We start from the raw sequence: 23449 nt of genomic DNA, 5'->3' as shown, positions 1-23449 counted from the left end.
AGGTGTGAAAGACTTGTTGCATCTTTCCCAAAAAGACTCCTGGCTGTATTAGATCAAAAGGGGGCTTCTACTAAATACTGAGCAAAGGGTCTGAATACTTAGGACCATGTGATATTTCAGTTTTTCTTTTTTAATAAATCTGCAACAATGTCAACAATTCTGTGTTTTTCTGTCAGTATGGGGTGCTATGTGTACATTCATGAGGAAGAAGAATGAACCTAAATGATTTTAGCAAATGGCTGCAATATAACAAAGAGTGAAAAATTTAAGGGGGTCTGAATACTTTCCGTACCCACTGTAAATGCAGTTTGCTATTTGTGATACATCATCAGCTTTAATGCACTATAGCACCTTACTATGAGATCTGATTGTTGAGCGCAATACCCACCTCGTTTATCACGAAAGTTAGTACATGTATGCTTACTTTCTTCCTGTGCAGGCTTTTGCTTCTATCTGCAAATGGATGCTTTATCACCCCCCGGTGGCCAGTCCCTGCGCAACAGGTAAGCTAGTTATCTTAACCCTTACTTGCTTGCGTTGGCTGGTGGTGTGGAGCCTAAGTGTGTCTTTTTTTCCCTATTCAGCCCTTTTAGGTCTGACCAACGCCCCATTTCTGGATCAAAGGATCGTTCTCCTTCAGCCCATCGGCACTCTTCATCAAAGTCTGGTCATAGGTCTAGCTCCAGGTCTAAACGACATGAAAACACTTCCAGTTCAGTCGCACCGCGACAATCCCACCATTCTGACCGCAGTTCAGGGAAGTCATGCTGGGGCTGTCGAGCCCGTATCCCTGAGGATAGATCCTTATGTGATACATGTTATTCCAGGGTTCTAAGGGAGAAGCAAGACACTGTACAACCAGTGGAGTCTATGGTCAGGCGGATTGTACAAGAATCCCTCAGAGACTGGGATCCCGGTAGGCTGTCTGGTCACTCTTCAGAGGCTCCCGGACTTCTCCCGAGGGATGAATTGGAGCCAGGTACTTCGCAACCAAGTCGTTTGTCAGAAGATTCTACAGACAGCGAGGATGATTTGGGAGACCAGAATGTAGGTTTTGAACTTGCTATGGTCCCACCGCTAGTTAAGGCTGTTAAGGAGGCATTAAAATGGGAAGAGCCAGCCGAGTCCCCAGCCAAACAAAAGAAATACTTCAAACATCTCAAAAAAGAGCGTTCCCATTTTCCCCTTCTAGGGGAGTTGGGAGAAATTATTACAGATGAGTGGCAGGGAGTTGAAAAGAGAAACTCTTTGTCATCCAAGGTCTCCAGGATATATAAGGTGAAACATCTAGATTCCGCTCCCACGGTGGACGCGGCCTTGATGAGGTTGGTGAAACACGTGACCTTGCCATTAGAAGACTCAGTCTCATTCAAAGACGCTCTTGACAGGCGGATTGACACAGATCTCAAAAAGATTTATCTCTCCGCAGGTATGGCGTGTAAGCCGGCCCTGGCTTTGGCAGCCACATCCAAGGCAATGGAAGCCTGGGTGGACAGCTTGGAGGCTACACTTCAGAGTGTCTCCGAAGAGGTGGCCAGGAGTTCGGCCATTCAAGAGTTGAGGCTGGCAACGACTTTCTTGGGTGAGGCATCCATTGATATCATCCGCTTGGTGGCGCGGGTCATGCTGTCCTCTGTTACGGCCAAGCGCGCCTTGTGGTTGCGTCCCTGGTTGGCCGACCCTGCCTCTAAACAGGCCTGGTGCAAAATTCCCTTTGAGGGTTCCTCCCTCTTTGGTAATAAACTGGACAGTGCTATTACCCGTGCCACTGGTGGTAAATCAGGGTTCCTTCCCCAGGATCGCCGGTTGATAGACCAGAGAAGACCTCAAAACAGGCAAAATCCTGATCGTGCCAGAGAGGCCCGTTTTCACAGGCCCGGCCGTGAGTTCAGGAAGAACTGGAAGCGCCCTCAGTCTACGGGGCAGAAGTTCTCCAAAGGAAAATCTTCTGGAAGCCGAGAGGCAACTAAGTCTTTTTGATATCGAGCCTGTCCAGACAGTGCGGGTAGGCGCACGCTTGCTTCAATTTGCGCACGTCTAGGCAGCCTCGGTCGAAGATAAGTGGGCTGTCAGAACTGTATCACACGGGCATGTGTGGATCTTCGACAAAAGTCCCATTCTTCGCTTCATTCCTACGGTCTTACCCCGTTCAGAAGAAAAGAAGTCAACTCTTCTATCATTTGTAGAATCCCTGGTTGCCCAGGGCACGGCAGTGCCTGTCCCAACCGAGGAAAGGTTCCAAGGCGTCTACTCTCCGCTCTTCATGGTCTTGAAGAAAAGCGGCTCTTGGAGGCCAGTTATAGACCTAACACACCTAAACACCTTCATCAAGAAAGAGAGGTTCAGGATGGAAACACTTTTTACGATTCGACAAGTGGTACAGCCAGAGGATTGGAGGATATCCATAGACTTGAAAGACGCCTACTTTCACGTCCCAGTTGCAGCAGTAATGCAAAATTTCTTCGTTTCGCAGTGGGTCAGGTACATCTTCAGTTTACCTGTCTCCCTTTTGGGCTTACCACATCTCCTCGAATCTTTTCAAAGATCTTACTGGCTGTAGTAGCCCTGATCAGAGCAAAAGGGATTCGTCTTTACCATTACTTGGACGACTTGCTCCTTCTGTCAAAGCACCAGGATCAAATTCTGCTCCACAGATCTCAAATAATTTCCACCCTTCAAGAGTTCGGGTGGCTCCTGAATTTGGAAAAAAGCCATCTGGAACCCACAAAATCGTTGGTCTTCCTAGGGGCCCTCTTCAACACTTCCAGAGGCACTATCTCCCTTCCATTAGAGAAGATTCCGATAATTTCGCAATAGGATTCGTCCGGCATTATCAGCCTCTCATCTCTGGGCGTCCCAGTGCATGAAGATAATTGGGACCATGGTTTCCAGGGCTCCCATGGTGAAGTGGGCACAGTGGAGGATGAGGCCCTTTCAGATGGGTTTTCTCCAACAGTGGAGTTTCGAGAATCCGGAAGTCCTCATTCGGATAACAACGTTCATGAGGGAAAGCTTAACCTGGTGGCTTCAGCGGAAAAATCTCTTAAACTGCCATTCAATCATTCCAGTGTCCTGGTTGGTCGTGACCTCGGACGCCAGCAGGACGGGATGGGGAGCGCACTGCCTGTCGGAGGTGGCCCAGGGCAGTTGGGATTTCCCTGCCTGCGGGGTGGTCTTGAATGTGCTGGAGCTTCGGGCAGCGTTCTGTTCTCTCCAGGCCTTTCAGCATCTGGCGACCGATGCCTCGGTCCTCCTAAGACTGGACAATATGACAGCCATCGCCTACATCAAGAGACAAGGGGGCACCCGCAGTTCTTCTCTTCTGAAAGAAGTGAAACCGATTATGGATTGGGCTCAAAGACATCTGTCCAACTTGTCGGCCGCCTATCTTCCAGGTGCCCAGAACGTCCAGGCAGACTTCCTTTCGAGGTCTGTTCTGGATAACAACGAGTGGTCACTCCATCCAGAGACCTTCAAATGGGTCATGTCTCTAGGTTACCGTCCAGAGGTAGATCTATTCGCATCTCCAAGCAATGCCAAACTGGAGAGATTCTACAGGAGGTGGCGTTATCCCCAGGCCTACGGGGTAGATGCCCTGACGGATAATTGGAATTTACAAACAGCTTATGCAGATCATAGCGATTCTTCCCTTCTGGCCAAAGAGACCGTGGTTTCCTCTGTTGCTCCAGCTGAGCTGTCGGGACCCGGTACCTCTACCAGTCAGGCCGGACCTTCTGTCCCAAGGGCCTATTCTTCACCCCTGCCCAGCACAGCTTTATCTCATGGCATAGCTGTTGAGAGGGAAAGATTGAAAGCGCTCGGTGGTGGTGACAGCTCATTCCACTAGAGGGATCTCTACGTCGTGGGCAGCTTCCCTTTATGTAGCTCCTGACGTGATTTGCAGAGCGGCTTCTTGGTCATCAATTCATACCTTTATGTCGCATTACTGTGTTGAACCGGCTTCTTTATCTTCGGTCAATTTTGGTTTAAAAGTCTTGTTTGTTGACGTTGCAAATTAAACCTTTTTCTGTTAAACCAGCAGTTACCCGCCCGGGTGTGTATGGCTAGTTATTTCCCATACGTGTGCTGCCATGGAGTCTGTCAGGAAAACGGAAAATTTATATCAATACTTACCGTAATTTTCCTTTCCTGATGGACTCCATGGCAGCAGGAGTCCCCTCCCATCTGCTGGAGTAGTCTAGTTATGGAACACGGCTCCTGGTATGGAGCAAAGATTTATGGGAGTGGGGTCCTATAGGGTAGGAGAGGAGGCGGAGCCTACCCATACGTGTGCTGCCATGGAGTCCATCAGGAGAGGAAAATTACGGTAAGTATTGATATAAATTTTCCGTTATATATAATAAATAAATTAATTAATGCAACGCAGATCCGGTCGCTGACACGCATAGCGTCCCGGAAGTAGCCGCCAACGAAGGATTTGCGGCCCCTACTGCGCTGGATGCCCGTTTACTGCATATTTCATGTGAGTACCTGATTTTAACTTGTTGAATAAAGGATTTTGAAAACGGTACATCACTATATTAGCAATTCTTCTTTTTTTGCACATTAATTTATTTATTTATTATATATATATATATATATATATTTTTTAGGAGCACATTTTAATCAGATTATTTAAGATTGTATTCTCATAATTGTGAATCACCACCATTATCCTTCACTGGTATACAGTTTTTGTTTATTAACTTACATAACTATTTATTGCACATATCACTTTGAACACTACTTTGGAGTGAGTGCTCTCTAAATTTGCTTTGTACCTTTTTATATATTTATGCCCTATACCGTGGACTGCACGTCATCATTTAAATCAGCACATTAGCACTTTATGTTGTGTCAATCAAATTAATATTTTTTACACCATTTGTATAAAATTAGGCAGCGCCATCTCACCTCACCCATCCCACATTCATGGACAACATGTTCATTTGCTGCCTAATATATCCCACAAATTTTTAGATGCCATTGTAATGAGATATTCCCTTTACCTGTCAGTGGTCATAATTAGTGTTGAGCGAACACGGACTGTATTATTCGAAAACTTTACTGTATGTTCGGGTTTAAAATCCGTGTCGGTAATTTTATTTCCTGTTTTGTATGTAATGGCGCGCTTTTAATGGCGGGCTTTCAACTGCCAATCAACAAGCGTTTAACTGGTGTGCGCCATCACAGCCATGCCTACTAATGTATTAGGAGCTGTGATTGGCCATCTGAAGCATGTGACCCATGTCTTTATAAGCTCGCGAGACACAGCGCGGTGCGTCATTCTGCTGTAGTGTAGGGAGAGAGCACACATCATACGTGCTGGCTGCTGCTGATTAGGGACAGACAGGAAAAATTGTGCCCGAAAAGAATGCAGGGACAGGTCGGAGTGTAGGCAAGGAAAGATATTTGAGCATTTTAGGGACAGGCTGGAGAGATTAGGCAGGGACAGATAGGAGACACAGGACAGAACAATCGTCCGTTAGCGATCTACATCGATTTTGCTGTGTGGGGGGTGGTGCAGTGAACGATCTTTTTGCCCTCACTTGAGCCCACTGAGGAGGAGGAGGGAGAAACAGATATATTTTTATCAGTCTGTTGTGTGCAGCGTTCAGCTATATTTTACTACAGATTGCCGGTCTAATCTGCTATTTAAAAATTACAAATTTAAAGGGGAATTTTTTTTTAAGAGCACTTGCCATGCTCTTAACTACATTTTGCTGCCATTTGCAGCACTCTAGCCCTTTGGTTTGGTTTTTTAGAGCCATTTTAGTGCCTGAAAGTTTGGGTCCCCATTGACTTCAATGGGGTTCGGTGTCCGGGTAAAGTTCGAAAAAAGTTTTTTTTTCAATTTCGGCCGAACACGGACATCCAGGTGTCCGCTCAACTCTAGTCATAATGTTATGGCTAATCGCTGTACATCCTAATGGTTTTCACTTCCATCAGCTCATCCCCCTAGTTACAACCTTTTGTACCACTTATCCCATCCTATTAGATTGTCATGTCTTATGAACAGGGCCTTCTTAACACTCTTCTATTTTATTGTATTGTAACTTTTACAGTCTCCCTTATTTGTAAAGTGCAGTGCAATCTGTTGGTGCCATATAAATCCTGTATAATATTATTTCAAATCGCATAAATCTGATTTAAAAAATGACCATACAGCTTGCAGCTCTTAGTACCAAGAGTACTTTGTATCCTGGAAACTATTAAATATCAAGAACACAAGCCTAGTTTAGTATTTTTATCACTAAATGAAAAATAAGAAAGACACTAGGATCGGCAGGGTTGGAAAAAACAAAAACAGTGGTAGCATTTTAAGCAATCCAGACAGCAATGCACACAGGGCACAAGCCAGTGCTTTTTTACCTCCACACTTGTGTCTAAAGGTTTTAAATGTTTAAAGAAATTTCTCCCCATTGATCAACCCTGTAGATGTTCCTTTGGCACAATTTTAAAAGTGCTTTTTATTGCATTGAATTTTTTACACACAGAATCTGAAAATAATTGGACCTATAAACCCACCACTGTCTGCTGGGAGTCTCCAGTAAACAAAGAACTCAAAAGAGAAAAAAAAAAAAAATATACGGTTTCAAAGACTACCACAGACCAAAAACAACTATCTGTAAACTGTAAAGAGGGGACTAAGTTGCTCTAGAAGTCTCTTTATTTTAATTATTTAAAAATACCCAGGTAAAGTAAAATGAATCCGTAAGAACATGCCCCAGTCACAAATCAATTTGTTATATAGTAGTATCATGGAACAAGTACTCATGGATAGGTGAAATACTAATAATTTACCCCTTTCTTGTATCACCAATTGCAATCTATAGTCATGACCAATCACAAAACTATATTTTAGGTAGATGCAGTGGTAATGTAAACTAAATTATATCAATGAAGAGGGGGATGAAAAACAAAATCAAAGTGTAAGAAATTGGCTGCGGCCTACCTCTTAACTGTTCACAAAAAGTGGGCAGTGAAAAGTAAGGGTGATAAGGAGGTTAGTGGTGCTGCCAAATATAGGTAAAGAGATGCAAAACAAAGTTTATATATGTGTGTCCGCACTATAAAAACCTGGTGCTAAATACGTGTACAGATAATGAATAAATACATAAATTAAACATCAAATGAATGCTTATACATAATATGCTGGTTGATACACACATGAAATAGACAAATAGTTATACTTATTAAGCTGAATAAATACACAACCGAGTGACCAGTAGTGATAAAAAAGGGGAGTGATCCTTTTGCAGGATTAAGGTGCTTATATATAAAGGTGGCTGAGAGTCTCAGTGATCTAAATCAATCAATACATCAAAATATCAAAATATCATTGGTAAACCATTGGTAAACCAGGAAAAGTGCAAATAACAATCAAGGTGCAAATCAAAAGTGCTACCGTGACTATATGTGAATATGTTCTGTAAAGAGCAAAGCCGAAAAAAAGGCAAGTGAATACTAATTAGCATCAAAATTATAAAAGGGCAGGTAATTAATAGTGTAATGTGATGCGATTCCAAATCGCATAAACGATGGAAGAGGGGGATAGATTCATATACAGAGAAGTATATACAGTAAGGTGTTTGTCACTTACTGTATACAGTATAAAGTGAAGTATAACTCTCCAGAAAATTAATTCTATATTAGTCCCAATCGCACAACAAAGTGCTCCAGTGCAGGATTAAATTGGTGCAACTTCACATCAGAAGTGGCTTGTGTGTTTCCAGTGACTCTTCAAGTGTAGCCGGTGTGATGGGTCAATGGTGCTCCCCTCACTCCCAGGACTGCACTTACCAGAAGGGGGAACCCCTACAGGGGTAATAGGCCTATACTCCGAGTTGGATATGGTTCCCATGTCCCTCAATGGTCATCTCTTGGTTCCTCGGGATATAACATCAATAGGGATCATATATATATCAATATATAATATATGCTGGGGTTGAGTCAGAACCAGGTTTTTACATTTAATAAATAATTCTAAATTCTATCACTACACAGTAGCAACTACTCCTTGTGGATATACAGGTGTTGTGAGCAGTCATTTGGTTTGAATCATTTCTCATATGTATACTCATAGTCTGTGAGCTGCTTCTGATAGTTATTTTAATTCCCATATAAGACATAGACCAATGCCGTTTTCAACCCAGTCAGTATACTGTACTTTTCAATCAGAACATTTCAGTGGTGGCTGGTGCATTGGGGGCGCAGGGGTGCCGCCCCCCCCTATCAATGCGTCCGGCCCCCTAATCTACATGCGGGGTGCCAGACGCATGGGCTTCAATGGGGCTTTTTTTTTTTTGCCATGTGATTAGAGCCAGAGGCTCTAATAGGCTAAACAAAAAAAAATGGGCTTGGGGCGCAGAGCACTGCACGCTGAGCCCACCCAGTTGTGTGACAATAGTGAATGAAAATTCACTATTGTCACAGGGATCCTCCTCCTGGCCAATCCTGACCCGTTTCCCGATTGGCCGAAAGGAGAAGCTATGCCATTGGGCATGGAGGAGGAGGGAGGAGACGCAGAAGACAGGAGGAAGAAGCCGAAGCCACCTGCTGCTGCAGATATCCAGGCAGGGTGAGTGAGCGGGGGGGATCCTGTCCTCTGTCCTGTCCCCTGTCCTGCTGTGATCCGGGGGGGGGGGGTATGGTGCGTGGCCTGATGTGGTCCGGGGGGGGTATGGTGCGGTCCATCTGACGCCCCCCCGGCCCATGGAGCACCAGCCGACACTGGAACATTTGGTCAATTCAGAATACAGAATATATGAGATGATGTGTCCCACATTGTTCCCACTTCCTCACAGGACATACAAAATAATACAGTGATATTGCTTATCATGCTGGATTCTCTTTAAGAGTGAAATGCTGTGATATTATTTGTCTTCTAGTAACAGGGACCCTTTATAATAAATTAACAAAATTACCATACCCAGGGTAAACATGTAAAACAGTCCATTTTCTCTAACCACTTGTTCTTTTCCTTAGTATAACAGAAAGGAATATGAATAAATGCCCAAAAACCTTTACTGCCTTGTTATAGTGCAGAAACAATGATTGGCTAGTTCATATGTTTATGATCTTACCCCTGTAGATTTAAAAGTCATACTAGAAGGCTCTGATCTTAGCATTTTCACGTATATTTCAATGATCCATTTTTTTATACAGATTGCATTAGCCAGAGTTGAGACAAACCATTTAACAAAAACAAGAATGGTTGAAAATGGTCAGATTTTATCCATTTATGTAAAACCATTTAGCCCAAAAGGAAAAAAAGTTTGAACTACTTAAACATTATTACAATAACCTCCCCCAAATGGTTGACAATGCTATTGCCCAAGGGAGGCTCCATCATATAGTGGAGCCACACTAAGACAAGATGTGTGCTACTGGCCAGATCATCAGGTAAAACAACTTTAAAAAAGCCAAAAATGAAAAATAATGCAGCCACCACATTTAAGAATTGGTAAGCTGTGAAGAAGAGTGGTGAAAACAGGGAGGGGGGGATAGATAGCAGAAAAAATGTTGAGGGCAGGGGATGTTCACTGGGTGTGGGGAAGAGTAGTTAGGGGAGGGGGGGGAGTATTAAGGGCAGTGGTGGGCTCTTTGGGGGAAGGGGTGCATGGGGAAGACTAGTGAGGGCAGATGTGGGTGGGGTGAAGAGTGGTAAGGTATGGTACTGCATGAGTGGGTGGAAAAGTGGTGGGGGTAGAAGGTGGGAGACCTGTGTACACAAGGCTTTTCATTTTTTTTTTTTTTTTTTTTTACTTTTATTTTGTTTAGGGTTAGTTCACACTACAGAAATGCAGTCCAGATGAGTTTCTTATGCGTTTCTGCATGCACGTTTTTGAAGCTTTCAGGTGCATTTTGATACGTTTTCAATGTGTTACGGTGCATTTTTCCCCTCCTTGTTTTTTGTTTCAAAGTTTCCTGGGTTTTCTTTCTGTAATTTGTTCCAGTGCGTTTTTGATGCGTCCCTGTTAGTTTTTGATGCAGCATATTCTACGTTTGTTGACTGTACTGAAACCCACTGCAATGGTATGAACTTTGCCATTTAAATCCATGTAACTTACTATATTTTGATGCAGAAAAAAAAACACACTGGACTGCATGTAGGCTGAAACAGCCCTCAAAGTAGCTTTTTAATTTGCATAAGTCAAGTGATAGCAATCCCCGTATATTCTTAATGCAGGTTTCCTTTAACAATTCAGACTTATTTATTATGGCAGTAGAGAGTAGTGCAAAGGGGAAAAAACATGTTCTAAGATATTTTTCTGCAAGAAAAGAAATTATAAAAATAACAGGTTACATTACTATAATCATTGTTTTGCCACAGCCTTAATAAATGAGCTAATTTAACCATTCTCAGCAGTGATCTTCTTTTAGTCAGTTAGTGCATAGTAGTAAGCAGATTCATTGTTGGCTGTTCAGAATATGTGCATGCCCAAGTTGTGAGCATGTATCAAATGCTTTATTATGGCTTTGGATTTTTGAAATGCTTTGTTGTGTCTTTTACCCAATTTATCAATGTAAAATTTAAATCAACTTAATAAAGTCATAACTTTTCTTTTTCATTTATTTTAGGATCTCAATGCCCAGAAAGAACTGGAAACAATAATTACATCCTTAAGGCCATAATAAGATATGTCCAACCAAACCATAATTTATCCCCCAGTTCAGTAGAATAAACTCTTCATACTATGCAACAATTACAGACTGATACAAATTCTTATAGCATGGCCCTGAATTATTGATTATAATTGAAGTATATTGCTTACAAATTGGCTACATTTAGCTATGAAGCCACAACTGAAATTCCATTCAGACAGTTTTGGTGGATATGAATCTTTTCTGCCTCAATCCTGATGTTTCCCTGGTAAATCATTATATTGTCTTCCAACAACATGCTACAACAAGAAAGCTACAACAGGAGCTATATTATTTGATGTGCACAAAAGGCAAAGGCCACCCATTCTTTTCTATAGACGCCAGGTAATGTAGCTGAGGATCCAGGTTCTACACAGAATTCTTCACCAAAAATTAAGGTTTTATCTTTAACCACTTGCCGACCGCTCACTCGAGCTCTACTGCGGCAAAGTGGTTAGTTATCGTCCAGCGACGTAGACCTACGTCGCTGGACTCCTCCCCTTGTGGGCGGCGCACGTGCGCCGCCCCCGGAGACTCGCTCCCGCTGTATTCATTCACAGCGGGAGTCGGGCCAGGTGAGTAACGGCGGCGATCGGCGCTGCTCTTCCCCGATCGTCGGGGAATTGAGTTTGGAGATCCGCCCGCTTGTGTAAACAAAGCGGGCGGATCTCCTAAGTGACAGACAGTGACAGATTGCAGGGTTCAGCATAGCTGAACATGCGATCTGTCCCTGTGTCACTCAGTCACCTCCCCCCACACATGTTAGTAAGCACCAGGCATACATTAACCCCTCCCTCTCCAATAAAATTAACCCCTTCCCTGCCAGTGTCATTTTTACAGTAACAGTGCATATTTATAGCACTGATTACTGTAGTAATGTCACTGGTACCCCCAAAAGTGTCAAAAATGTCCCGTAAAAAAAAATCGCAGAACGCCGCCATTACTCGTTTAAAAAAAAAACAGCAAAAATGACAGAAATCTTTCCCTTAGTTAGTTAAACGCAATAACTTTTGCGCAAACCAATCAAAATACGCTTATTGTGATTTTTTTTTACCAAACATAGGTAGCAGAAAACAAATTGGCCAAAAATATAAAAAAAATTTATTTTTACATTTTTTGGGGGAAATTCATATAAAAAACGTGAAAAATATTGTTATTTTTTCAAAATTTACGCTCTTTTTTTGTTTATAGCGCAAAAAGTAAAAATCGCACAGGTGATCAAATACCACCAAAAGAAAGCTCTGTTTGTGGGAAAAAAGGACATAAATTTCGTTTGGGTACGGCGTCGCACGACCGCGCAATTGTCAGTTAAAGTCGCACAGTGCCGAATCACAAAAAGTGGCCTGGACAAAAGACAGCAAAATCCTCCGGTGGTAAAGTGGTTAATTATGTTATTTCTGGCATTGTATTGCAGTATCTACAGCTGCAAGAAAAAGTATGTGAACCCTTTGGAATGAAATGGATTTCTGCACAAATTGGTCATAAAATGTGATCTGATCCACATCATCTAAGTCACAACAATAGACAATCACAGTCTGCTTAAACTAATAACACACAAAGAATGAAATGTTGCCATGTTTTTATAGAACACACCATGTAAACATTCACAGTGCAGGTGAAAAAAAGTATGTGAACCCTTGGATTTAATAACTGGTTGAACCTCCTTTGGCAGCAATAACTTCAACCAAACGTTTCCTGTAGTTGCAGATCAGACGTGCACAACGGTCAGGAGTAATTCTTGACCATTCCTCTTTACAGAACTGTTTCAGTTCAGCAAAATTCTTGGGATGTCTGGTGTGAATCGCTTTCTTAAGATCATGCCACAGCATCTCAATCGGGTTGAGGTCATGACTCTGACTGGGCCACTTCAGATGGCGTATTTTCTTCTGTTTAAGCCATTCTGTTGTTGATTTACTTCTATGCTTTGGGTCATTGTCCTGTTGCAACACCCATCTTCTGTTGAGCTTCAGCTGGTAGACATAGAAACATAGAAACATAGACAGATGGCCTTAAGTTCTCCTGCAAAATGTTTTGATAAACTTGGGAATTCATTTGTCCTTTGATGATAGCAATCCGTCCAGGCACTGATGCAGCAAAGCATACCATGATGTCCCCACCACCATACTTCACAGTTGGAATGAGGTTTTGATGTTGGTGTGCTGTGCCTCTTTTTTGCCACTCCTAGTGTTGTGTGTTTCTTCCAAACAACTCAACTTTGGTTTCATCTGTCCACAGAATATTTTGCCAGTACTGCTGTGGAACATCCAGGTGCTCTTGTGCAAACTGTAAACATGCAGCAATGTTTTGTTTGGACATCCTTGTCTTCCTCTGTGGTATCCTCCCATGAAATCCATTCTTGTTTAGTGTTTTACGTATTGTAGATTCGCTTACAGGGATGTTGGCATTTGCCAGTGACTTTTGTAAGTCTTTAGCTGACACTCTAGGATTCTTCTTTTTTTTGTCTCAATCTGTATTTTATTAGAATTCAAAAGAATACAAATAAGAATGTACATTGTCATAGTGGGTGCAGCCACTTTAAGCATATTATTTCAAAAACAATCACCTTATAACTTTTAACAATTCAAACAAAACCTTTTTCTGATGCCTCTGATTCAGTCTTTAGTTTAATTCAGTTCATTTCAGTTTAATTCCCGACTGTTATTTTGTTATAATATCATCGCAGAAATATACAGGTAGAGAAGGAATATAATTAAAGTCAATTATGTGAGGGTAGTTCCTTCCCTGCAAAAATAAGAGCATGGAGAGAGAAAGAGGAAAGATCCTTTCCTGTTTTATAATATTTTAAATTTCTCTTTATTCAAAAAGAGAAGAAATAAATTTGCCATTGTACCCCTCTAATAAAGAAAAACAGGAATAGAGAGGGAGAAGAGAGAGAAAAAAAAAACCCTCTCCCCTTCCCATCTTCCCCACCTCCCCCTCCCCCTATAGTGATAATTATATTTCAATTCCGTTAATCCTCAATAGGTGCAAAAAATCCTCATAAACAAATCTTATGAGAGAAAAAAAAAACCCAGCCCCTATAGGGATAATTATATTTCATTTCCATTAATTTTCAATAAGTGCAAAACTCCTCATCAACAAGTCTTATGTGGATCAAAAAAAAAAAAAAAGGAAACCCCCCCCCCCCCATCCCTCACCTAGATCGTGTTAATTATATTCCTTTTTCCATAATCTTCAATAGAGGAATAATTCTTTATAAACAAATAATGTGGAAAAAAAGGGGGGAAGGAGGGGGGTAATAAAGATTACATTTCCTGTGAGCATATCTTGTGCATACCAAAAAAAAAAAAAAAAACACCCCCCCACCCTCATCGGGTTTTATGTTCCCAAAATTCTTGTGAGATCAATAAAAACAAAAATGATTAACGAACCCTCCAGCGTCCTGTGTAAAAAAAAAAGGGGGGGAATTTAAATTCCCCCTCCCTGTTCCCCTCCCTCTTCCTCCCTCCCCCCTTCTCCCTCAATAATAGGTAGACTTCTAAATTATATAAAAGTCTATATAACCCCTCATGCTATCTCTTCCTTTCTTCTCTCTTCTACCTCCTTCCGCATTACATGTTCATTTTCTTTCTCCTTTCACATTAACAGCCGAGATAACATATCAGTGCACCTGTCAGTATTATATACCAGAATAATGTCTCTTTTTCCGGTACTTCTCTCCTAAGCAAAATAATATGGTAAATTAACCTTTTGGTAATGTTTGGTTTTATATTGCATTAATTGCTGGAAACCTTTTATTTTTACATTCTTGGTTCCTTATAAAGACTCAAAATTCAAAGCATTAAATGAGAAAAAAGAAATAAAAGGACAGAAAAAAAAAGAAAAAGAAAAAAGAGGAAAAAAAAAAAAACAAGACATCAAATCTAATGTATTTATCATATCATATATACTAATATGTCAAGCGTATCAAATTTAACATAGCAAATATAAGACATAGAGTTTCACATGTGAGGCACCAAGTCAGACCAAGCATCTACAAGGCGGGCAAACCTACCGTAACATCGAAAAACATGCCATGGTCTCCACAAAATATTATTCTGTCCTGGGACCAATCCTGTTTAATTTATTCATAAATGATCTAGAGGAGGGGATATCTAGTACAATCTCAGTATTTGCAGATGATACTAAATTAGGCTTGCCAATATCTTCTATGCATGATGTGGAAACCTTGCAAGCAGACCTGAACAAAATAACGGGGTGGGCAACTACATGGCAGATGAGATTTAATGTTGAAAAATGTAAAGTAATGCACTTGGGGGCCAGAAACCAGAAAGCAAGCTACTCACTAGGGGGGGAACCTCTGGGTGAGTCTAGGATGGAAAAGGACTTGGGGGTACTGGTAGACAACAGGCTTGGCAGTGGCATGCAATGGCAAGCCGCCGCAAGCAAAGCCAACAGAATACTGGGTTGTATAAAAAAGGGGATTCACTCCAGAAATAAAGAGATTATTCTCCCACTCTACAAGACTCTGGTCCGGCCACATCTGGAGTATGCTGTCCAGTTCTGGGCACCGGTCCTCAGGAAGGATGTGCTGGAACTGGAGAAAGTCCAGAGAAGGGCAACAAAAATAATTAGGGGAATGGAGGACATCAGCTATGAGGAAAGACTACAAGCACTGAACCTATTCTCTCTGGAGAAGAGACGATTGAGGGGGGATATGATATCAATGTACAAATACTGTACTGGCGACCTGAGCATAAGGAACAAACTATTCAGAGTAAGGAGATACAATAAGACACGTGGCCACTCACTAAAACTTGAGGAAAGGCGGTTTAACCTTAAAGTGCGTAAGGGGTTCCTCACTGTAAGAGCGGTAAGGATGTGGAATTCTCTTCCACAAGCAGTCGTATCAGCAGGGAGCATTGATAGTTTCAAAAAACTATTAGATGGACACCTTAAAGACCACAACATACAGGGGTATACAATGTACGGTTAAAAGCAAATTTGTATCTTATATAGACCACTTATTTCAGACCTCGGTGCCTCACTGTGTCACCTTGCAAATCCTAGAAAAAAAAAAAAAGAAGAAATTCGTTAAAGAAAAAAGAAAATATTTAGGCAAAGTTAATAGTAAGTAGCGCTCTGCCTCAAAAAGAGAAGAATATTGGGTTCACAATCACAGACAAGGCTAATTGCCTGTGTTTAACTACTAAAAAAAAGGGGGTCATACATAACCCTACCTTAGGATCATGTAGGGCCCCATGTGGGGGTTAGTGGGAGGCGCACCCGTTTAAGGCGGCACCAACAGAACAACAAAGATAATAGCACTCTACTATAAAGAAGAAAAAATATTTTTATATGCAGTTATCATAGCTCTTGGGGAATGGCTCTTTTACCCCTCTAAAAAGCATCATGGTGGGGGAAAGTTTAGGTTGGGGGTAGAGGGGTTCTCTTTCCCCTCTTCCTGGGGGTTGGGGTATATATTCTATTACTAGTGTTGGGGTTGGTTAGAATACTCCACCACCTCCTCTTATATAATGCCTCCCTATTCCTATTGTAAACACCAGGGGGGGAGGCAAGGGAAAAGATAAAAAAAAAACCCGCCCCCCTCTCCCCTCCTCTCCAAGCTTTTTGCTTTACCTAAATGGTCTCACTTAATAAAGGGGATTTTTCTATCTCAATAGAAGTAAAGCAGAAGGAGAGGGGGTCAAAAAACAAAACATACAGAACATATCTGCTCCCCCTCTTAACCACCACCCCCCCCCTTCCTGCCCCCACCAACCTCCCCCCCTCCCACTTGGCTATATAACATTATCTTTTAATTTGCCTCTAATTATCTATTTTGCGGCTAAATAAACCTTTTAATTTTCCCCCCTCCCTCCCTTCCCCTATTTCAGTGATCTTGCTGCCAGCTACAGGCCACAGTCTATTTTAATTTTGGTTTCCATATCTGACACTTCTGCTCTTCTTGTTATGTGGTCATTTTAAGCCTTCAGATATTAGGGGTAATTTATATTCTTGATACCACTCCGGAAGGTCCACCATTGCTATCTGTAACCCCTCACAGAAATCTCTCAAGTCATTAGGTGATTTAAGAATATGTAATCTACCTTGTACAGTCACTGTTAAAGCGAAAGGAAACCGCCATTGATATTTAAATAGATAATAGGTTTAAGAGGGGGCGCAAAGCTCTTCTATTTCTCAAGGTAATCTGAGAAAGATCTTGGAATATCTGGATCTGGGCATCCTTGATTTTAATTCCTTCCTTTTGTCGTGCTTTCGACATAATTTCTTCTTTAAGCTGCAAGCTCTGGAAACAACATATGATGTCTCTAGGCGGACCATTATCTGATCCCCTAGCTCGTATTGCTCTATGGGCCCACACCAGATCGATGGTTGCATCTTCTTGTCGCTTTAGATGGGAATTAAACATCTTTTGTAAGACCTGAGGTATTTGGTCATGTAAAATATCTTCCGGAATGCCTCTGACTCTCAGATTTTTACGCCTCCCTCTGTTTTCTAGGTCTTCCAGATGCATGTTAATCTCAATTAAATGTGCAACATGTGAGACAGCTATATGTTCCAGTCTTCCAATTGACCTGTCTCTTTGCACACCCACCTGCTCCACTGTCATAAGTTGTTCCGACAGTTTTAGAAAGTCCAATTTAAATCAGTAATGGCCGCTGAGAGAGTAAATTTAATGTCTGCAGCGATTTTATTCATGGCCGCAAATGTCAGGGGGGGATCTTCCACACAAGCATTGCTTACCCCTTCCTCCAACGCTGGTTGGGAGCTCTCACTGCACTCCTCCTCTCTGTGAGGGCCATTTTTTCCAGCCTTGTGCCGCTCCTAGTAGCCGTTTGTGGTTTAAACAGCTCCGAGATATTTCTGCTTGCCATTGAGGAAGATGTTCGGTGCTGCTTGCTGCTGTGTGCTGTGTAGTAGGTGTAATGGGTCACGCCTTCCTCATCGCGCGCCAAGCCACGCCCCCTCTAGGATTCTTCTTCACCTCATTGAGCAGTCTGCACTGTGCTCTTGCAGTCATCTTTACAGGATGGCAACTCCTAGGGAGAGTAGCAGCAGTGCTGAACTTTTTACATTTGTAGACAATTTGTCTTGCCGTGGACTGATGAACAACAAGGCTTTTGGAGATACTTTTATAACCCATTCCAGCTTTATGCAAGTCAACCCTCCTAAACCCAGTGTGGGTATGGGGAAAAATCTCAAGAGCAGCCTAAAAACATCAAATGAGGATATATGTAACCAGTCAAAATTAAGAGGTTTATATACCAATGCCAGAAGCCTGGCCAACAAGATGGGAGAGCTGGAGCTGCTGATGTTTGAGGAGGACTTAGATTTTGTGGGGATAACAGAGACTTGGTTTGACAGCTCTCATGACTGGATGGCGACCATTCAGGGGTATTCCCTTTATCGCAGAGATAGAGAAGGTAAAAAAGGGGGAGGGGTATGTCTGTATATTAAGAACAGTGTACAGGTAAATATGAGGGATGATATTAATAATGGAGCTATGGACGAGGTAGAATTCCTATGGGTAGAACTTCAAAGTAAAGGCACTGTGGGGAAGGTAATATTGGGCATATGTTATAGGCCCCCCAACCAGATGGAGGAGGGGGAGGCAGACCTCCTTTTACAGATAGGATTGGCAGCAAGGATGGGAAATGTCATTATAATGGGGGACTTAAATTATCCAGATATAGACTGGGCAAAAGGAACCACGCATTCAGCCAAGGCTCGGCAGTTCCTAAATGTTTTGCAGGACAATTTCATGGGTCAGATGGTGAATGGACCGACACGAAACAATGCGGTACTTGACCTACTGATTACCAACAATACAGACCTGCTCACGGATATAGAAATACGGGGCAACTTAGGAAACAGTGACCATAGGTCAATTCGTTTCAGTATTAATCATAGTAATAGGAAATATAAGGGTAATATAAGAACATTGGATTTCAAAAGAGCCAATTTCCCAAAACTGTGCTCACTGCTAGAAAATATCAAATGGGATAGAACCCTGGGAACAAAGAACACAGAGGAAAAATGGGAGTGCTTCAAGAGCATACTTAACAAAGGGATTGGCCAGTGCATTCCAAAGGGAAATAAATTTAAAAGAACAAAACTAAACCCTGGGTGGCTAAACTCCAACATAAAAATGCATATTAATGCTAAAGAAAAGGCCTTCAAAAAATACAAGGCTGAGGGGTCATTGGCAGCATTCAAGCATTACAAAGAGTGTAATAAGAAATGTAAAGACGAAATCAAGGTGTCTAAAATAGAACCAGAGAGACCTATAGCGGAAGAGAGTAAAAAGAACCCCAAAAAATTATTTAAGTATATAAACAGTAAGAAAGCGAGGCCAGAACACATTGGCCCCATAAAAGACGACAAAGGAGATTTGGCCACAGAGGACAGGGAAAAGGCGGTAGTGTTAAATAAATTCTTCTCTTCAGTCTTCACAAAAGAATTGGGGGGCTACACTAACCCAGCTTGTAAGGCCAAACTAAATAACACACCTCAGGAAGTACCGCCATGGCTAACAGAAGATAGACTTAGAACTAGAATTGAGCGGACACCTGTATGTCCGTGTTCGGCGGGTTCGGCCGAACTTGAAAAAAAAGTCCGGGTCCGTGTCCCGGATTTTTTCCGAACTTTACCCGGACACCGAACCCCATTGAAGTCAATTGGGACCCGAACTTTCAGGCACTAAAATGGCTCTAAAACCCCAATGGAAAGGGCTAGAGTGCTGCAAATGGCAGCAAAACGTAGTTAAGAGCATGGCAAGTGCTCTGCAAACAAATGTGGATAGGGAAATAACTTAAAACAACAAAAAAAACAGAAAAATAAAACAATTTTCTTCATCTGTGAAGGACGAGGCCCATATGGAGTAGGAGGGAGGTTGAGGTGGTGGTGGATGTGGCGGTGTAGGTGGAAGGTAATCAAGGGGAGAAGAGCCGCTCAGGTGTAAGCCCAACCTGGTGCTGGTTAGATCCGCCATCCGGAAACATGCATTGAAAATTGTGGAACCGCACACAGGTAGATGAAAGCAAAATGGTGTCTTTATTCTTCAAAAATCATCATGAACAGACAGACAGTGTAGGGAACAGAGGAGTCCAAGGTTGACGCGTTTCACGGCACGAACGGCCGCTTACTCATAACCATGGTGAAGGATGGCGGAAATCGGTCAGTATTTAAGGATGGACAAACCAAAATTGATTGATGCGATTGCTCGCAAATGTGTGTCATTAACTTGATTGATCACATAGAAAGCACCGATTAGTCCGCGATCCAGCACCTGGGACATATCAATACACACATACAAAGAGCTTCACAAAGAAGTACAAAAACAAATACACATGTTAAAAACTAACACATTCATTCAAAAACAAGATTGCAAGTGAATGTGATAATAAAAACAGATTGGCGCAGAAAAATTGGAGTATACATGCCGGCTCAATGTGGGAAAAATACAAAAGAACACAAAAATGAAGCAACATATGTTGTGTTGTCATCTGTCAATGTACTGTGCTTCAATATGTGTAGTATATAAACTAAAGACCACCTAGATTCAAAAAATTCGCATACACACATATGAGTTCTCGTGTCATAGAGAATGTGTGTGTGCCATATGATCAACTGATATATAAATCATGTTTATAACAATATAATGTGATAATATGTGTATGTATAACTCAAAACATGATAATATATAGTTGAAATATAGAAATGTGAAATTGTGTGTACAAGTGAATGAAAAGGGAGGGGAAAGGAGGGGAGGGGGGGAATGGAGAGGAAGGGGAATACAGTAGTGTGCGTATGCATATAATAATAATGTGTACGTGTGAAAGAAAAAAAGTGAATATAAATGAAATTTAATTGAAATTTATATTTATAAACATCAGACATGAATATGTAAAAAACTTTTTTAGAATGAAAAAGTGTAAAATAATCATGAAATAATATAAAGTTGTCGGTGTATGAAAAGTGAATAACAATGTTTATTAAACATCGTGTATATGTATCAGTGTCAGGATTAAATATCTGTGCATATGCCTGAAACACTGATCATAATACAAAAGAGGATGTTGGGGTCTATAAAAATCAGAAAAATCCAAAACACATGTCGGCATGTATATACTCCATGAGCGCAATGTGTGTAGACTCGTTGAGGAGAAGTCCCAGATTCGATCGGTCAAGATTTCTAGGATTATCCTTAAAAAAAGGACCCATGGTTATCGGTGACCAAAGATATTATCGATGAATATAATCATGAATCTCAAAATAAGCCCAAGGTAATTAAAAGAATAAACAAGTCCATAAAGAAAAAATAGACAACAAATCGTATGTGTGTGTCATATTAAAAACGGGTGTCCATGTATGAAACATGGACATTCCGAAACACACTCCCGTTAGTAAGCCTGTTAAAGGCTGAGGAATGGCCTTACCTGGATATGGGCAGTAGGATACGTGACAGTAGTAGAGACTGTCACACCGATTGAGCGAATGTGGGACCAGATCCAAAACGAGAAAACAATAAATAGCCCTCTCCAATATAGTCGGAACAGTAATGAATATAAATAGTAGATATTACTACAACTATAAATATGAATATAAACATATAATCGTTCATTTACAATGTAGATTTTCCAATAAGCAATAAATGCAAAAACAAGCAAGCACATAGATAAGCATAATACGTGTGAAAATGAATGAACATCTATAAACGAGAAAAAAGCATATATTGCATGGTTCATTCTAGTACTCCATAAAGGATGATGGCCAACTGGGAGAGACGTCACTCATAAAAATGGGTGACGTCCCATTCCCAGTTCAAACCATGAGGCATCCGAGTATGGAGCCTAAAAATCCACAGAACTTCCCTTTTACAAAGCAATCTAAAGACATCTCCACCTCTAGTAGGCCTAGTGATGTGGTCAATGATTTGAACCTGTACCAGGGACATATCACCATCGTGAATATTATTGAAATGTTTCGCTATGTTAGTAGATTTAAGGGTACGTATGTCACTGAGGTGCTCCCTGAATCGGTCTTTTAATTTGCGAGTGGTTCTACCCACATACTGAATAGAGCATGCTTTGCATGTAATTAAATAGATCAAATATTTGGTGTTGCAATTAAAGAAATCTTTTATGTTATAAACCTTGTTGTCATAAGTCGAGACAAATTTGTCTCTAGAGATGATATGAGGACAAGTGATACAATCTGTCATGCCACACTTGAAATTCCCCTTAAAATATAGCCATGTTTTTGATGTGTTAGGTTTTGTAGATGTGTATAAACTGGGGGATAGGGAATTGCCTAGGGTGGCAGCCCTTTTAGCCACTATGTTAACCCCATCCTCAAGGATATTGGCACAGATATCATCTGTGTACAGGGTGGGTAAATGTTTTTGAATAATATTTTTTATTTTATTGAATTCTAGGCTGTAGGGCAAAGACAGTGTGACCAAAGAAGTCACTTTGTCAGAATTCTTGGGTGCAATTTTTTTGTTACGTTTGAAACTATTTTTGTTATAATTTTTGTTTTTATGGCTGTATCTAATACTTGTATCCCGAATATCATCGGAGGCCACATCCATCTCTGTATGAGGCATGTCACATGAAGCCTCCGATGATAAGAGATCGGAGCGATTTTTATTTCGGGCTATGAAATAGGCTCTGTCTAACATCCATTTAGGATATCCTCTTTCAAGGAAACGATGATATAGTGAGGATGCTTGTATTTTGAACTCCGGCAAGTTACTGCATATTCTCCGTACTCTGAGAAATTGCCCAACGGGGATCCTTTTTATTGTATGCACTGGATGGCTGGAGCGTGCATGCAACAAACTATTGCCGGATAATGGCTTTCTGTAGAGATTTGATGTAACCTTGTTGTCAATATGGCCCAAAGCAACATCCAAAAATTCTATTGTATCCATATTTCTAGTGCCTGTAAATTTCAGATTAAATGGATTACAATTCAAATATGACAAAAAACTGTCCAAATCCACATCTCTGTGACAGATAAAGATCAGAGATGTGGATGTAGGTGGAAGCGGCGGTGGAGGAGGACGAGGTAACCAACACTGCTTTTTTTTCAGTCATTTTAAATGAGGGTACACCTCAAAAGAGTGAGAAAGATCAAAAATAGAACAATGGCTGGGTAAGGTCGGTATCCATCTCTATTCTGCACAAGGTACGGAAAAGTCCTGTGGGATCCATGCCTGGTTCATTTTAATGAACGTGAGCTTGTCCACATTGTCTCTGAACAGGCGGCTGCGCTTGTCTGTGATAACGCCCCCCAGCCGTGCTAAATACACGTTCAGATAATACACTGGCTGCAGGGCACGCCAGCACCTCCAAGGCGTAAAGGGCAAGCTCAGGCCATGTGCCCAATTTGGAGACCCAGAAGTTGAAGGGGGCAGACCCGTCATTCACTACATGTAGGCGTGTGCACACATACTGCTCCACCATGTTGGTGAAATGCTGCCTCCTGCTAAGACGTTCCATATGAGCTGCTGGTGCTGCTGTTTGTTGTGGCGTGCTGACAAAGCTTTTCTATATTTCGGCCATGCTAACCCTGCCTTCTGAGGTGCTGGCGGTGCCCTGGTTGCGTGGCAACCTCTTCCTCCTCCTCCTCTGCCTTGGCCTTGTGCTTCCACTGTGGCCCCGCTGTCAGGTGGGAATGCAGGCAGCATCGCATCTACCAGCGTGCGCTTGTACTCGCGCATCTTGCGATCACGCTCCAGTGAGCGAATTAAGGACGGTACGTTGTCCTTGTAACGGGGATCCAGCAGCGTGGCCACCCAGTAATCAACACA

The 23449-nt window shown here is 41.8% G+C and overlaps 1 protein-coding gene across 1 annotated transcript in view; it reads left to right on the top strand.

Annotated features, from left to right (window-relative positions):
• RMDN2 (regulator of microtubule dynamics 2) overlaps positions 1-10645 on the top strand; it is a 1203289-nt gene extending 1192644 nt beyond the window's left edge. The window contains exon 10 of the mRNA XM_082251346.1: positions 10585-10645. Coding sequence (XP_082107472.1) covers positions 10585-10638 — 54 coding nt within the window. The 3' untranslated portion in view covers positions 10639-10645. The remainder of the gene's footprint in view (positions 1-10584) is intronic.
• The last annotated feature ends 12804 nt before the right edge of the window (positions 10646-23449 follow it).

The sequence above is a fragment of the Pelophylax lessonae genome, assembly GCF_965119305.1.
Source record: "Pelophylax lessonae genome assembly, chromosome: 3".
In the NCBI taxonomy this organism is placed as follows: domain Eukaryota; kingdom Metazoa; phylum Chordata; class Amphibia; order Anura; family Ranidae; genus Pelophylax; species Pelophylax lessonae.
This window is presented reverse-complemented; position numbering and strand designations above follow the sequence as displayed.